This window comes from Crocodylus porosus, unplaced genomic scaffold (genome assembly GCF_001723895.1).
Source record: "Crocodylus porosus isolate Cpor-Errol unplaced genomic scaffold, CroPor_comp1, whole genome shotgun sequence".
NCBI lineage: Eukaryota > Metazoa > Chordata > Crocodylia > Crocodylidae > Crocodylus > Crocodylus porosus.
The window spans coordinates 23,596,450-23,613,621 of NW_017728921.1; the positions used below are offsets into that span (position 1 = coordinate 23,596,450).

The window sequence follows — 17,172 nt, forward strand, 5'->3', positions numbered from 1 at the left end:
GTTTAGCTCCACTTTGACTGGAAGCTTGGTGGTCAGATGTAGCATCGTAGTAAGGAATATCGAAAAGAGAGTTGGAGTGATGATGCGGCATTGTTTAACTCCAGTCTTAACCACAAAGGGATCAGTGATAGATCCATTACTGAGGACCACTGCTCGCATACTGCCATGGAGCAGCAGAGAGTGGTGACAAAATTTGGTGGGCATCTCTACCTCAGAAGGATCCTCCGCAGTGCTTCTCAGTTAACAGGGTCAAAGGCTTTCATGAGGTCAAAAAAGGCCATGTAGGAAGATGTATGTTGTTCCTGGCATCTTTCCTGCAGTTGATGAGCAGTGAAGATCATGTTGATTGTGCCTTTTGATGCCCTAAACCCACACTGAGATTCCAGGAAGAGCTCTTTAGCAAGTGGAAGGACGTGGTTCAGGAGGGTTCTTGCAATGATCTTTCCTGTGGTGCACAGCAAGGTGATCTCTGTGTAATTTCTCTCCCTTCTTGAAGGTTAGTATGACCGTGGCATCCCTGAGGCCATCTGGGATTTCCTCGTCATTCCAGATCCTTAAGATGAGAGCATGGAGCTGTGCTGTGAGCTCCTCTCCCCCCTCCTTGAAGATTTCAGCAAGGAATCCATCTGCTCCAGGTGCCTTTTCATTTGCCATATGCTTGATGGCTTTCTTCACCGTGGAGGGATTCCAAGTTCATCTCTGACTGGGTGCTGCAGGATGGAGTTGAGAACACTCTCACCAACAACAGAGTCTCAATTGAGAAGGTCTTCAAAATGCTCCTTCCAATGGGCATTGATGGCTCCCCTTTCCTTATTCAAACCCCAATACCTTGGTTCATGCTATGTCTAAACAGGGACAGGCAGCAAGTAAAGGAAAATCAACTGAAGTGATGAAGTCAACACATAACTGAAGGCACACTGAGCCCCCATGTACAAACTCTTATTTGGGATTATGGTGTCCATAGAGAATTTCTCCCCTGAGAAAGACTAAATTATGGCAATTTTTAAATTGTTTCAGTCTAAATGAGTGCTTCCATGTCAGGAACTTAATATGCTTTAATTTATATGTAATGATTGTAGACCTGTAGATGATTTGCCTTAACTAACCTGCCCTTACCCTGGAGCTAAGCCCTCTGCAAAGGTGCTGCAAACTGATTTCATTATTTTGGGAACCAGTCTTATGATTTTTGACCGTTTCGGCTTGGCAACACTGGGAGTCAAAGGAAGGGTTTGGGTTTTACATATTCGGAATGGAAAGTCGGCTGGAGCTGTGTCCTGCTTCTCTGGCTCCCCCATTTTTTAGAAGGTCAGCATAAACAGTTCTGGCTCTAACGCTTTTATAATCACATCTCAGAGCTCCATGCTCCATGACACGACGTAATCCCAAGACTTCATCATCCAGTCCCTGCAGCAGCGGTCCTGGGAGGCCTGTGCAGTGGATATTTGGTCAAATACAGCTGCAAGAATGTCCTTTGCATCAATTAAAAACAGTTCTTATTGGATTTTGCCCAGCTGAGCTAGAATGATTGAGAAAAGACCCCAAGTACTTTAAGCATAATGTAGTAGAGAGAGAGAGTGGCAGGCAAACAGAGTATGGACACCCAATGCGGGCATTTACTATGGGTAAGAAGGAAATCTGGAGCTATCACAAATACTCACAGTCCTGGAAAGGAATTTAAACCTTGTGCTTCAGGAACATGCAGGGATCAAGATGAGACCTGGAATAGGGACTGATTATCACACATCAGCTTGTAGCTCTTCTTGGGAAGCAGCTGGAGCTGTCACTGTCAGAGGCAGGGTACTAGACTAGGAGGGCCTGGGTTCTTCCCTAATTTGGCAATCCCTGTATACATGCAACACAGTCACAATCAGTGGCTATACCATGTCAGGCAAATCGGCTTTCATATGTAGTGCCAGGATATAAGTGTGACTGTGGACAGGGTACACTACGCTGGGTATTTCCCTTGAAGGCCTTTTTGAACACTTTTTCACTACAACAGGGAATTCGGGTGCAGTGCACAGGACCCTAATTGGAGTTTCTGAAACCTGAGCTGCTCTTTGCATTAAAGCCCTGAGAGCTTACAAACAATGGCCACATTATTACTGATTTAAGCATTCTTATGCAGCAAGAAAACAGAGCTTCAGAACAGCCTTTAGCTCCCTGCTTTCGCTTCAGTTGTCCTTCCTGTAACAATTTGTTGTGCAGCTGGAGCAGTACGGGTTCTGCTCCTTGCTCTGCCCCGATCAAGTGACTTCTTGCATGTCCTTGTTTGTTAGGCTGTAAGTTCTTCAGGGCAGGGCCCATCTCTATGTGAATGGTGCCATGCATGCACTGGACAGTCCCAATCTAAGCAGTAAGTAAGATGCAGAAATTGTAGGGTATCACTTTGACTTTGCCTGTGTGTATATATATATATGTGTGTGTGTGTGTGTGTGTATATATATATATATATATATATGTATGTATGTATGTATGTATATTTGCCCCCAACTGCTTACACAGTTTTTGTCTTCCCCTTCTCCTTCCCCTTTCTCTCTTCTGTTTTTCCCCACCTTCTTTTTATACCCCTCCACCCCCACAGCAGTGGCTCAGATATTCTCATCTACCCAGAGGAAATATAAGAACAAGGTCAGAGAGATTTCCCATTGATTCACTTATGTCAGGGATTTCACCGTGCAAGTGAAGTCGCAAGGATGGCGAGGGGACACCCCTGAGATATGAGACCTCCTGGACAGCCCCAGCCTGCTAGCTGGAGGGCAAATCAGCAGCCATGGGAGCTAGGAAGGAAACACCTGCGCTGGGGAAACTTTTTTCAGCATTTCAGTGAAACAATGACTAGGATTCAAACTAGCAGCACCTTTGCTGGGCCAGCATTTCCTACATTGTGAGCAGAGTTGTACGTGTGAAAAGTTCATCTCTGAAAATACCCTCCCTTCACTGCACAAGCTGGCGGGAAGCAGTGCTGCCCAACGTGGCGAGAAAGCAAAGGGCCACATTTGCCCCTACACAGCACCAGGAACTTCCTGTATCTAGCAGCCTCAGGGCCGGGCTTGGGCACCAGCACAGGCTGAAGGAGCCCTGCGAGATGTGCAGTATTGCACCACTGGGGCTGCTCTGAGTGTGTTGCGGGGGAGGTAAGGACTCCCGTGTCACACCCCCTCTGACCTCTTCTAGATGCCAGCCAACTGCTGGCCTGTGCAGTGCTGCTGCTGCTTCTTTTTTGTACTGTATGCAGTTTCATTTTCAAAGCTCCAGTTTCTAGAGTCATGTTATTACCTGGAAATATGTGTTTTCATTTTAGGGGGAAAAAAGGAAGTTTTTAGCCTTTGTGGTTAGGGAGAGGAGCTTAAAGTGACTGTAACTGAAAGACTCAGGAACCAGCAAGCAAATGAAATGAAACAAAAGAAATGCGAAAGCCAGTATGTAAAGAAGGATTCTGAATTGGAAGGTGATTTGGGGATTTTGGCACTTGACACTTAATTTTTCAATGCACCAAGTTCCCACAGTTCCTGCTGTCCCTTGACTGCAGGAGAAACACAGAGCAGAAGGAGGGGCTTGTACCACCTCTACTATTGCCTCAGGCCACCACGGTGAGGGAAAAGTGGGCCTTGGGCAATAGGAAACAGGGCCCAGAAAGAGGAATTCCCTTTCCTGAGATGAATCTATTCCAGAGTCAGGATTAAACCCCACAGCTGTGCTATAACTACATATCTGCTTCCCCTCTCCTGCCTGCAGAGATTTGTCTCTTTTCGCTCCTTTCTGTACCTTATTTTCAGCTAGGGTTCAACAACTCCAACAGGCCCTTGGACGTTTGCATGACTTGGCCTGTCTAAGCTAACTGCTGTGGGGTTCTTGCTAGTACTCTTGCTATTGGGCTGAATGAGTTGACAGGAAGAGTAAAGTGAATTGGTTTTACTTTGTAAAGTGACTGTAAAACTAGCCCTTTTTTGCTCATCAGGTCTTCAGCCCATATATGTTTTCATTAATATTACTTCCAGAAGTGCCTAAAATGTAGTAGGCATCCTTCCTCTTATTGCTTCCAAGAGAGATGGGACTGTCCAGTGCATAGCACCATTCACATAGAGGTGGGCCCTGCCCTGAAGAACTTACAGCCTAACAAACAAGGACATGCAAGAAGTCACTTGATCGGGGCAGAGCAAGGAGCAGAACCTGTACTGCTCCAGCTGCACAACGAGTTGCTACAGGAAGGACAACTGAAGCGAAAGCAGGGAGCTAAAGGCTGTTCTGAAGCTCTGTTTTCTTGCTGCATAAGAATGCTTAAATCAGTAATAATGTGGCCATTGTTTGTAAGCTCTCAGGGCTTTAATGCGAAGAGCAGCTCAGGTTTCAGAAACTCCAATTAAGGTCCTGTGCAGTGCACCCGAATTCCCTGTTGCAGTAGTGAAAAAGTGTTTAGAAACATGCAGCTTGCAAAAGCCATGTAAACAGGCAGACAGCCAGGGTTCAAACTTAACAGCTAGGGACAGACGTTACACATAAACTGGTTTAAGTGATGAGAAACTGGTTTAAGCCTGTAACAGAACAGATGTTCAGTGCACATAAACCAGTTTGAAAATGGCTGAAACCGGTTTGAGATAAACCTGGTTGAATGTAGTATCAGAGTTAATTGATCTGGCTCAAACCGGTTTATGCAATGTCTGTCCCAGACCCCTTCTTGGTTTAAGTTAAATCAGAATCCTCCAGCGTCCCAGTGGATTTGCAGTTCTGGGCATGGCTCTGCTCTCTGCTCCAGCCCAGCAAGGTTGGCCCTTTCCCCTGCTCCCTGACTGCAGTCTCTGTTTGGCAGAGACTGCAGATACAGCAAAGTCTGCCTGGCTTCCTCCTGCTTCCCCCCCTCCCCCTCCCCTCTGCTTTACACAGACACCTCTCAGCATTAGCTACCACATGCTGGTGAGGGTCCATGCTGTGGGAGATGGGACAAAGACAGACAGGGCAGTGTCAGGTTAGGGGTCTTTGATGCTAATCAACAGGTAGCTGGTAATGTCCCGCCTTGGAAAAAGTTGTTTAAGAACAGCTTGAACTAATGAGCGATCTTTTTGTTTTGCCAATGGGGTGATAAAGGTTCCTTGTGTAACTTCCTGCTGTGTAAGTAAATGCTGTGCAAATCCCTGCTGGTTCCCTCACTGACTGAGGGGGAGGGGGAGGGGCACACTAAGCAAAGCATCCTGCTGGCGCCTGGCCACACCCCCCTCAGCTCAGCATTGTGGAAGGGAAGAGAGGGCTGCTCTAGTCCTGTCCTCCCCACTCCCAGCTTCTAGCCTGAGCCACTGTAGGCATGTGCCTGCAACTTTTCAGTCCAGAGGGGACGTCTGTATGGTTACAAACTGATTCAGCCTAGGCAGGTTAGACTAACCTCCAAAGATTGAATTAATTCAGGCTCAGGCTTTTTGAATGTCTGTCCCTAGCCAACATGGTCAAGTTGTTATGCCCATAGGACCATGGCTGGTCTAATCTTTAGGGAACCTATATTTGGCTTGTGAAGAGAGACTTGGGGCCCTGCTGGGAAGATGAAACCTGGAAAAGATGTGGGTGGGAATTTGGACTTGATTGGTTTTGCTCTGCTTTTTCTGATCATGGGAATGAGAACCTATTCTGGTTTGTCCATAGTTGTTAGCTATGTTCTTCCTGGAGAAGCATTATGGTCAGAGAGAGTAAGCTGGAATGAACCCTGCTTGATTCCCAAATCTCTTGCAGAGACTGCAGGGATAGTAGGTCTGGGCCTCAGTGGGTTTCAAAACACTGTGACTCAATAAACATGAACTCTTAAGATGCTATTTTTAGGGTTAAATATTAACAGTGGAACCATGTGAAATCACACCATAGTATTTTCACACTTTAACCAGGTGTGAAGCTGCATGGTTCAGCTGATCTGTCTGTGATGATAAGGTGCGTGTCTTCCCGGGTTCCACAAAATTTAAACAAAGAATATTGTACATGTGCTACAGACACATGCAGCAAGAGCTCAGGGAATTGTGTAGCAACCCACTGTGGAACAAAAGAAGCTTGGGTCCAGAAATGTAAACGTTGTACATTACTGTCAGTCTGTGTAAAAGGGTGTAGTGGATACACTGAGAAGAAAACAGGGAGGCACAGTAGGAAACACGATTCCAAAGTGAAGGTAAAATTATATGGTGGGAGGGACAGAGGCTTTTATCCAGATGCCAGCAAATCAGTTAGTGAATGAATGTTCTTCTGCCCAGGACACTTGACTAGGCTCCAGGAGGAAAGGTGTTGCCTCAGTGGAGTAAGATGATAGTCATCACGGTACGTGTATGCAGGAAGCTCCCCTTGGGATCTTAAAGCACTCTAAGAGGTGGCAACTATTGGTCCCAGTGTACGGATGGAGTAATCCCCCCAGACCAATTTGAATGGCTTTTTCCAAGAGTAAGATATCCAGCCAGGTGTTGCCTGAATTGCAGACTAAGCCCAGGCTTTCCAGGCTTATAGCTCTGCATTTTAGTTACTGTCTCATATAGATACTCCTCCACAATCTTGGAGCCTCAAAGGCCTATCATTCTTGCAAGGCAACTTCTCAGTGAAGGATACTGACAACAAACCCCTGTCCTGCAGGACAGCTGCCATCCAGCAGAGCTCTATGCTGCTGCAGTTCCACTGAAATCAATGGAGTAATGCAGAGGCTGACCAGGCCTCCCACTATGCGTGGTTCCAAGGCATCAGACTGTGATCGGTTACTCAATGCCACGAGCCAGCTCTCAGCAGAGTCTTTTATGTGTCACTTTCCGGTGGCTGCTGGAGGGGCAGCTTCCAGTTTAGATCAGCAGTTCTCAACCTTTTTAGACTCAAGTAACACCTTGTTAGACTCTAAGCATCCCTCGTTAGACTCAAGGTCCCACTCAGAACATCGTGGTTGTGGGGGCAGGGTGTGGACATGTGAGGTCCCCCCATGGCAGCCCCTGTGGGAGGGGAGGGCGCAGGGAGCTCCTGCCCAGCGCAAGCGCTGGTGCCTGGTGGGGCACGGCTCCGGCCAGCACTGGGTGCGGAGGGATGAGAGGTGCAGCCTGCCTGGCCCCTCTATCCTGAGGGCTCCATGTGCACCTGCAGCTGCCGCCCTCGCACAGGGCTGCCCTGCTGGACCCCATGGGGAAGCAGGGGGGACTCCCTCCACTCCTGGTCTGTGGAGCTGTGCAGCAGGGCCTGGAAAGGAATAGCTCCAGTGCAGGGCTTTCCCCAGTTCGTAGCCCGCCATAGAGGCGGCAGCAGCAGTGGACCGGGAACCGTAGAGCTGGGCCAGCTCCTGCTGTGTTTTGTGTCCTGGGAACCATGCGGCGTGACATGGCATGGAGACAGCTGGCCCAGCCGGGCACCCCACGGGAGCCATGGTTCCCAGCTGCAACACCAGGACACAGGACGCAGCAGGAGCCAGCCTCGCCTCACAGTTCCTCGCTGGCTTCTGCTGCCGCCGGGTCCCACCTGCTGCCACTTCCTCTCCCCCCTCACTGTGGCTGCCACCGCTGCCCTTCCCCTGATGCTTTCCTTCCTTCCCCACCCACCGCCACCGCTCTCCCCTGCCCCGCTCTGCCCGCCGCTCCCCACCTGCAGCTCCAACATGATGCAGTTCTGGCCACAGGGCCGGGCTGCATGCTGCAGTGGGAGCACCATGCAGCCGCCTGCTGGGCCACGCTGGGTCCTGCTGTGTCGCGATACTTCCCTACCCATCCCCCGCCCATTCTGACCCAAGTTCCCCTCTTGTATGGAGCGAGGCAGGAACAGCCCTAGGGCCCAGGGTCCAGGCCCAGACCCTCCGCTAGGGCAGAAGCTTCCAGGAGGGGGGCTGGGGAGGGAGGCTGGGCTGGTGGGCCTTGCTGCTGCTGGGTCCTGCCACTGTCTCTTCCTGGGTCCTGCTGCTGCTGGCTCCTGTCATCTTTGACAGGCAGTCATGGGAACATAAATATTAATTTTTAAATTTTTTTAGGTGCCCATGGGCCGGATAGAATGGCCAGGCGGGCTGGATGTGGCCTGTGGGCCATATTTTGCCCACCCCTGTTTTAAAGTAACCAATGAATCACAGTGCTGATGACAAGGGCAGAGTAGCTCCTTCCTCCTTTTTTTATTTACAGCTCAGCCAGGACTTTAAGGAGAGGCTGCTTACCTCAGAGATCTAATGGGGATCAAAGCTGACTTCGAGGAATTTATTCGAAGAACCTGGTATAAGCAGCATCATTTCCTCTGGGTAGCTGCAAAACACAGTATTCATTGGTGCTAGTCACTCAGTAAGCGTCTCTTTATTTTTCCGTTGCATGGGGTAGTTGTTGGCTAATCAGTGTACTGAAAAAAAGCAAGTTTCCCCATTTTTGGTCATTAGCAGAGGAAGCAGCGGTGCTTTCCACAACGTGCTCTACAGCACACACACTACTCTGAGCATGCTGTGGCGCTTAGAGACCTTTGGCACTCTACTAGGTAGGTTCAGATGTTTTCTTTCCATGCTTGCTTCTGGCTGTTGCGTTGCTGTTGTGGCCTCTTTTAAAAAGTCCCTCTTGTGAGTCGTTGCTCTTCTCTTTTGACAGTGGCTTGTTTATGATCAGAAGGAAAGAGGGGGCTGTCAGCTCCATGGGCTGTGTGGGGTTCAGTTGGAGTGTGCATGTAGATAGATACAGGCCGTTAGGAGACTGACTCACCCGATAGAAAAACAGAACTGTTTCATCAAACTGAAATTCGAAGGTGAGTTGATTGCTCTAGAACTTCTGCTAACCTGGGTCAGTGGAAACTGATAATGTCTTTCTGGGAAAATGTTCCTTCTACTGGAAACAAGTAAAAAGCAGAGTGAGAAACCGTTATGAAAAGAGGTACTTGTTCCTTCACAGATGGCAACAGTTTGTGACAGGTTAAATGAGCACTTTCTTTTGGGTTTAAACTCTGTGGTTGCTAGATCCCCACTTGGGGAAGTGGTATAAAGCAAAAAGCAACTTTAAGGGTTTGATGGGGGACTGGATTTAGGGTAAAGTGGGTTTGGGGATTGAGAAATGGTAGTCTTTGCCTTTTAGCTGGCAGTTTAAGAGTCTGTGCCACTGCTAGCAGTGAGTGGCTAGCAGCTGAGGGATGCTCCTTTGTGTTTGTGAGATGAGCTCACTAAACCTTCTAGCAAGACAGAGCAGCGATTACTAGCCAGCAGGCACTAGCTGTTGATGGTCACAGCAAAGTAACATCAGACAGGAGGTAATGGAAGCCCTAGAGCTGATTCTTCCATCTGGGGGCTGGTTGGGTTAGAGTAGGTGATGCTGAGCCCCAGGATGCACCTGTTCTAGGAAGAGCTGCAGGCCCCAAGTCCAGGGCAGTCACCAGCAAGTCCAGAGCCTTTCACCAGCATTGAAGCCAAAGGAGTGTTTTGGTTTAGAGACATGCACTCCATATTTTTAAATGGGGCCAAGCTACTTGTAGGAAACGTCTTGATTGATTTAAGGAGCACATGGGCACTTTTGCATACCGAAGGAACATCGGCCCGAAGCTGCTTCTCCTTAAATATTGGAAGAAGCTAACACTGAGATGAAATTAGCATGAGGTACCTGTGCATTGTGACTCCCTGCTGTTGGGGCACCTGTTTCACCAGTGTGTGAAGTCAAGACATGTGATCACCTAGGAATATAAACACTACTATATATATATTAGTGGCATTTCATTTTAATCATGGAAAACTATGGATTTTGGGTTACTTTTTTACATCTGAAAATTAGGGATTTTTTTTTAAATCAGAGAACACCAGGATCCTTGGTGATCACACATCTAAAAGCCACATCAGTGCTAACACTCTGGTTACATCTTTCAGCTGCTTTCATTGAAGCCACCCTTTAGCTGGCAGATGACTTGGAAGCGAATGGAACAAATATGGATCACACCAGTTTTCACCACAGTGTCTAAGTGATTTAGGAACAGACTTCTAGGGTGTCTAAGTGATTTGGGAACCTCAGTCCTATTGAGAAGTTTTTACCCAGCATCACATAAGGATACTGGAGAGTCAAAATCCTGTGGACAGATATTGTCCCACAATACCAGGCCTGAGAATTGTTCTTTTAAATTAGCTTAACCTCATTCACAGTGACTGTGGTGCATTAGTTGCATTAATGACAGTAATGATTGCAGACCTGCACTGGGAATACACAAGCCCATCATGTTATTGTGGTTACTGAGACATACCCATGGCATTTGGAGATTAGCAGCTCTTCGGCAACAGGAAAGAACAAGTCAATTCTGTCCTTGCTAACTTTTGTGCAGTCCAACCCCCGCTTGTTTAGACTAGGTTGAAGAGGTAGATGGGAGGAGAGTTTGGTGCAGGATGCTTTGGCAGATTATTAATCTAGAGACAGATACAAAAATATAATGCAATACCAGATGAGTAAAGATTCATTTTGAGAAAAGGTCACCACCAGCTTGATGACTTGTGCTAACTTACTACAGTTCATTTAATCATATGCCCAGAAGTGCAGGCTACATTCAGACCTAGTGTAGGTGGGGACATTTCCACTCATGTCAAAGAGTTGCACATCCTTGTATCAAGTTTTGCTTCTTCCCACCTGGATGCCATGTGTGTTGCATCATGAAGAATAAACATGCTCACAAGGTGCTGAGCTCTGGCAATGGCCAGGTGTGTCCTGGCTATTACAACTGCTTGGAAATGGGATTTGTATCCCATCAAAATGTTGGAGCTAGAGACAGAGTGTTCCCAGGATTAGGCAAAATAGCAGAGTCTTTTCTTTTTTAGTGGGACTGATATTGAGAAATCTTTGATTTTGCATACAAGCAAATGTTTCTACAGCCCAGTGGCCTGACTGCTGGGTGGGTACTCTTCCCAAATCCCCAGCTACCCAGTGTGTTAGCTGCCTGGCTGCCTTGGAAGCCAGTTACCTATGGAGCAGCCAAGTGTTGGAGGCCAGCTCCTTTAAAAGCCAGACAGTTCATTAGTTTCATAGTTTCATAGTTTCTAGGGTCAGAAGGGACCTGAGTAGATCATCTAGTCTGACCCCCTGCCACGGCAGGAAAGAGTACTGGGGTCAAATGACCCCAGCGAGATGTTCGTCTAACCTCCTCTTAAACACCCCCCGGGTAGGAGCCTGCACCACTTCTCTTGGAAGCTGCTCCCAGACCCTAGCCGCCCTGACCGTGAAGTAGCGCCTCCTGATATCTAACCTAAACCTACCCTCTGCCAGCTTGTGACCGTTATTCCTGGTCACTCCTGGCAGTGCTCGGGGGAACAGTGACTCCCCCAATGCCTGCTGGTCCCCTCTGACTAGTTTGTAACAGGCCACAAGATCCCCCCTCAGCCTTCTCTTGTGGAGGCTGAACAGGTTCAGGTCCCGCAGCCTCTTCTCGTAGGGCCTGCCCTGCTGTCCCCTGATCATGTGAGTGGCCCCCCTCTGGACCTTGCTGACCTGATTTCTGCTGTATGTTTCAACACAAGCAAAATGTTCATGCAGAACATTTTGACAATAACGAACCAGCATTTTCCAAATGGTGGCAGCTCTTTTATTGGAAAAACTTTGCCCTGCTTTATGGGTGCTACCAGATGCGATAATTTCCCAGAGATTATGTTTAGTTCAAGAACCAGTTGGCTGCAACTTGTCATTAAAGCCAACAGAGGGAATCTTGGTAGGCATGAGAGAAACCAGCGTCTGAGGAAGTGATTTCTGGTGGGTGTCTTATAGTCCAGCTACTGAGCTAATGCAATGTCTATAGTTTTAGTATGCGGAATTAGAGAATTGACTCTGGGAAACCCAGCACGTTTTTGACAAGAGACACCTGGGTTGTCGGTGCCTAGACTTGTATCCACCAGCAGTTTAAATTACTGGGCCGAGTTCTGGGACTTGGGCCACAGGGGCCAGAGAAGAGGACCAGAATGGTCTCTCCAGACCTTCAAATCCAGGAACTGTGTGCAAGAACTTATTAGGTATCCTGGGAAGGTACATGCAGGTGGGATCAGAGCCTGTCACCTGCCTCTCCACTTGTAATGTCAAAGTCTTTATGTCAGGATGATGGTAATAGTCCCAGGGCAGAAACCAGTCTACATCGCTTAGTTTCATCTCCATCATTTACAGCGTCAGTAGGCCTTCCTGCGGGGTTGGATCCAGCCTCTGGCACATTCCACGTAGGACCCGAACTTCCACCTTCCAGGAAGCCAACCCTTGTCTCAGCAGGTCACCTGAGCATGAAGCCCCAGGGAAGAGCATTACAGATTAAATGATTCAGGGGAAAGGAAAATGAGTCCTTCTTATGATCTAAGAGATAGAAAAAACCCATAGGGACTTTAACTGGCTTCTTAAGAAGCCGGCATGTAACTATTCAGTAGACTAGAGCACACCCCCGCCAGCTAGCCCTAAATAGCAGTTGGAAAGGTAGTTTCCAGCTCCCTGGACACACTAGAATCTGCTTGCTTGGGACTAGTCAGCTTCCCTCCGGGCATCCTCTCCAGTTGTTGTGGGCCCCCAGTTGCTTGTGGGCAAGTATCATTGTGAAATTTGCTTGCAAACACGCAGGAGAACATCCGAGTCCAAAGTGAAGCTGAATTTTTATTAGTGCTTTAGTCCCTCTGTGTCCCAGATTCATCACTGCATTTGAACTGACATCTACCTCTGCCAAGGTCTCAGAGCTGTAGCTAAAATCTTCTAGATAATCCAGAAACATGTAACTGCATTATGCATGTCATGTTCTGTGCAGTTAGTAGGCTTGCTCAGCCATTTCCAACTTTAGAATAGACACTCTGTGCTTTGATCTCATCAGTGTTCAGAGGGTGGTGTTTACCCAGTAGCTGATGAGAGATCTTTGAAGGAAAAACAGGTATGTGGTACTTTTTCTTCCTTCCAATGAAAGGATCCAGTTTCCAGTTAGAATCTGTCACTGTTAGATCCAGGGTGTTCGAGGTGGGCTAGAGAATCTCAATGTCTTCCTACTATGTGCAACAACTGATGTGATTCTTTCCCACTCTTCTCCAGCTGTAGCTCAGAACCTCTTCATCTTATGCATGGAGCCAGTGAACTCCAGCTGTGCCTCTTGCCAAAGGTGCCCCAAAGACCCACTAAGCAAAATCAGAGCTCAGACAAGGCTGATGGAGAGGCAGGCCCGCGATCTTTCCAACTCCTATGTAAGTGGTGCAGAATGTAGTGCTATCATTTGCCTTCCAGGGGACATGGCTGGTTGGGGGAAGTCTCACAGGTGACACTCCCAGTCTGTACAGAGGACAGGGCTCTCTGCAAGCCCTAGGAGTTCAAGGACAACTTTAAAAATCAGGAGAGGGAAGCTATGCTGGCTTCGTGTTTCAGACTGGTACAGACTGATGTATACAGACAGGTCGGGACCAATGGACCTAAAACAATCTCCCTACCTATAGGAAGCTTTGGGACTGGGAGGTGTCCTGTGGAATTACTCTTTGTCATAGTTTGGTGGAACAATTAAACCCCCTTACATATTTGCTGAACCCTGTGTATAGCATATAGGGGCCTCTTCTATCTCCTTCCTCAGAAGTGGAAAGATGCCTCTTGGCTTTGGAGATCCATGCTTCATTTGCTGTGTCCAGCAACATGGTGACTGTTGCAGAGACATATAGTGATTCTGAGATCGTCCTATCCAACAAAGGCATAGGGCTTTTATCCTGCCCTTACCAGGGGGACAAGAAATTACACAAAGCCTTATACCATGCAATGGGATAGAGTCAGTAAGACTGTCTGAAACTGCAGCTTGGTGTGCCGGAAGTCTTCAGGATGTGCGTGTGTGGTCGGGTGGGTTAAACTGTATGACCTAGTCACTTTCCCTCAAGCCAGAAGATTCCTTCAAAACCCATCAATGCTTCCCAGCGCTCTGGGCAGAGTGTGTGTGTGGAAAGGTATTCACAGATGGATGAATCACAGATCACAGGAATGTTCAGACATGCCGGTGCCTCCAGCTCGTGTCTTCCACCTGGATGTATAGTTATCAAACACTTGTTGGCCCATATCTGTTCCTTTCAATGGCACTGTTGATTCCATTTCTACACACAGCCCCCCACAGGATGGCTTAGTGATTTAAGCTTTGCCTCTGACGCACTCACATTCTTAAGAGCACCACTGACTTGTAGCCCAGCAGGAGCAGCATAGCCTTCTAGCCTTCCCTGCTGTAGTAGGAGAGCTGGGATGCAAGGAATTTAGTGTGGGAGTCTTCATACAAAGTTATTGAAACCACAAGTCTGCATGGTCTGTATAAACACAGAGCTGGGATTCTAGTTGTGTCCTCAGCCAAAATTATCCCCTTCTCCTGCTGTTGTGCAGCATGCCGGCTGCTACTCTCCACCCCAGAAGCAGCTGCATCTCCACTATATTGAAACCACGTGTAGTCAGTAAAACACTTGCATCCCTCCAGCACAAAGACTGCAATAGAGAAGCATGGTCCTGTGACCAAAGCACTAATCTCAGAACCACCAGGGATTGAATCCTTGCCTAGGTTACCAACCTGCAGAGTTGCTTTATCTCTTTATGTATCTTGATTTCAACATCCATAAAATGGAACCAACAATGCTGGCTTACCTTGGTGGGTGGTTATGAAAATTAATTCATTAATGTTAGCCAAGAGTGTTGAGATTCTAAGTGAGAAGATGCTATCTTTTCCAAAGATAGTAGGTTGCCATTAATTTATAATGATTTATTGGCCATGTGACCTGCTCTGTCTCCTTTACACTGGTTTTCTTTGCATGTATTTTTTGTTTTCCTATCCAGGTGATTCACCAAGGATTGCACAGAAATCATATTAACACCCTCTGCCATGAGGTGGTGCCTGGGTTTCCAAAGGGGACGATAGTAACTCAACCAGAAATGGACATGCTCCAACAGCTATACAGGACTATGGTGTACATGAACCAGTCATTTCAGGTTATCAGGGAGCATCAGCAGGATCTGAATGAACCAGATGCCGTACTGCTTCAAGAGCTCCGACATGCTCACCTGGCCGTGAGAGGGCTCTTGTCCAATATTGTCTGTGCTTTTTGTGTCCAGGGGGCCTCCCCCAGTCCTGTCACCATCCCAGAGAGGCCTACAGTGACAAAAGCTTTCCAGCAGAAGATAGAAGGATGCAAAGTGCTCTGGAACTATGCTAGGTTTATGGAGAGACTGACTAAGAGTCTTAGGGAAAACAGAAAGCAGGTACGGAGAACCAAAATGGGAAGGCGGCAAGGCAAAAAAAAAAAAGCATCCCCAGGTTGCTGACTGAGCCAAGCTGGTGACACAGACTGCCCCAGACTGCTGTTGCCCAGGCTCAGTGACAGGAATGTCCAGCTTCTTTAATCCTGAGAAGCACGAGGACCAAGCTAAGCCCAGGTACACCAGGCCTGTCTGTCATCTCCTTCTCTGGGCAGCCATGTCACATCCTACTTCCCCAGATATGTGAGCTAAGGCAAACAGCCCCAAGGAGTTGGATTTTCAGAAGTACTCAGCACCCAGGAGGAACCATGCTCCTCAGGGTGGGGATGAACCTCGGTCTTGTTCACCACGACTGGTGTGAGAGTCTCCAGAAGTCCTCCCTGGGTATAAAGAAGATGCTGTGTTGTTCTTTGGGATGTGCTAACCTTATAGCCTACCAATACCTCTCTGCAGGACTTCGGCCCAGTTAGACTTTAGGCCCAGTTCAATTTTTTCTGTGATAGGCATAGTGAATGTCTTGGAGTTATATTTTTCATGCTGGTACCAGCGAGAAGAGGAGCAGGTTTAGTATCTGCTTAGTTATTCCCAGCAGCTCAGTGCCTGTCCAGCCTCCCAGCATGAAAAGCCATTATTTCTGTGGCCAGTCAGAGCAACCTATTACCCTCGGTCGAGGCAAGTCATTTACTTCTGGTACTGTTGAACAGCTACTGTGTTTCATTGTTACAAACAAGAGGAACAGCCTGAATCATGGCTGGCTGCAATAATCATCTGACAAATCAGGGACTCTTTCCATTGTTTATCCAAACATAAGCCATAGAGATAGCTGGACCCTGTATTAGCAGTTACAGCTGTACAAAGCAAGTACAGATTGCTATTGGGAATGATAATACTTTGCCCCTAAGTTTGTGTAAGTATAAATAATGATGCAAGATGCAGGGTGGGAGGAACCAGACCTCCAGTCACATGCTCCTGTGGAGATAATTCTGTTGGGATCACCAGCAGCATAATTTATTGAAAAAAAATTACTATTAATTTCTAATCACTGAATCAGGTATCAAATGCAAATTGTCATTTCCTCATTGGTTTATAAGACATGACCCTCTTTTTGGGTTCTTGACTATCTCCACTAAAAGGTTCATATAACACATGCACATGGACGCACACACACACACACACTTATCACAAGGGAAAGACTATCAGGTAGTCTGGAGGAAAACGTTCATAATGTGGGGAACTAAACACACCCAAAACTTTATGACCTTTGAATTTCAAGATTTGTTGCTGCCTATATTTTTTATATGGACCTCAAACGATGTTCAGTGTCTTTTTCATTATGTAGGTATATTATACAGGTTAGAAAGAGAGCAGTTTTGTAGTGGGAGGTCTTTTCTGCACTCCTGAATTAATTCCACTTGAAATGGAGCTCACACGTTGACTGAAACTTTCTTTGCACTGAATCATCATTAAAAACGGGTCAGGTCCAGGGAAAGAGGCCCTGGTGGAAGTGTTGCTGACATAAGCCAAACTGCCTTTCTCCTTTCCAAAAATTCTGTGCAGTTTTGCAGAGATAATTCATTGCTACAAGGTTTGGGATGTTTGCTGTAGAACAGACTAGATTCAGAAAGAGCCTGTAGAGTCAATGTTGAAGACCTGTTTGGGTGTTTCAACCCAAGTTCAATTCAGTGAGATGATTCTGTACTTAGTACAGTTGTTCAATACTTAGTACAATATGGTGTAACAAAGTGCAACAGAAACAAAATGACAACAGCTTCCACTTAGTTTGGGTTGGCATCAGCATAGTCACAAGTTACTGGCCAATAGAGAATTTGGTCTGAGGTACAGAAACCTAAATTGTACATGAGGTGAAGAGTTTATGTAAAATCACCCGCAGCACAAGGCCGAGAGTTGGGCAAGTAGTCTTGCTAATTCAGTCTCAAAACTTTGGCTTCCTTGGAGTAAGTCCTGTTTTGCTCTAATATAGGACAACTGGATTCTGGGAGGCACATTTATATTGCTCACTTGCACGGCACAGATCAGAGTA

At 47.2% G+C, this 17,172-nt stretch overlaps 1 protein-coding gene across 3 annotated transcripts in view; it reads left to right on the top strand.

Moving 5' to 3' along the window:
* LOC109312920 (leukemia inhibitory factor-like) overlaps positions 1-16,206 on the top strand; it is a 29,513-nt gene extending 13,307 nt beyond the window's left edge. Inside the window, exons 1-3 of one of the 3 annotated variants that reach the window (XM_019539278.1) lie at positions 8,028-8,439; positions 12,960-13,108; positions 14,712-16,206. In XM_019539278.1, coding sequence (XP_019394823.1) covers positions 8,403-8,439; positions 12,960-13,108; positions 14,712-15,197 — 672 coding nt within the window. In that variant the 5' untranslated portion in view covers positions 8,028-8,402 and the 3' untranslated portion in view covers positions 15,198-16,206. The other 2 variants (XM_019539280.1, XM_019539279.1) reach the window with 2 other exon arrangements.
* Positions 16,207-17,172: the final 966 nt, after the last annotated feature.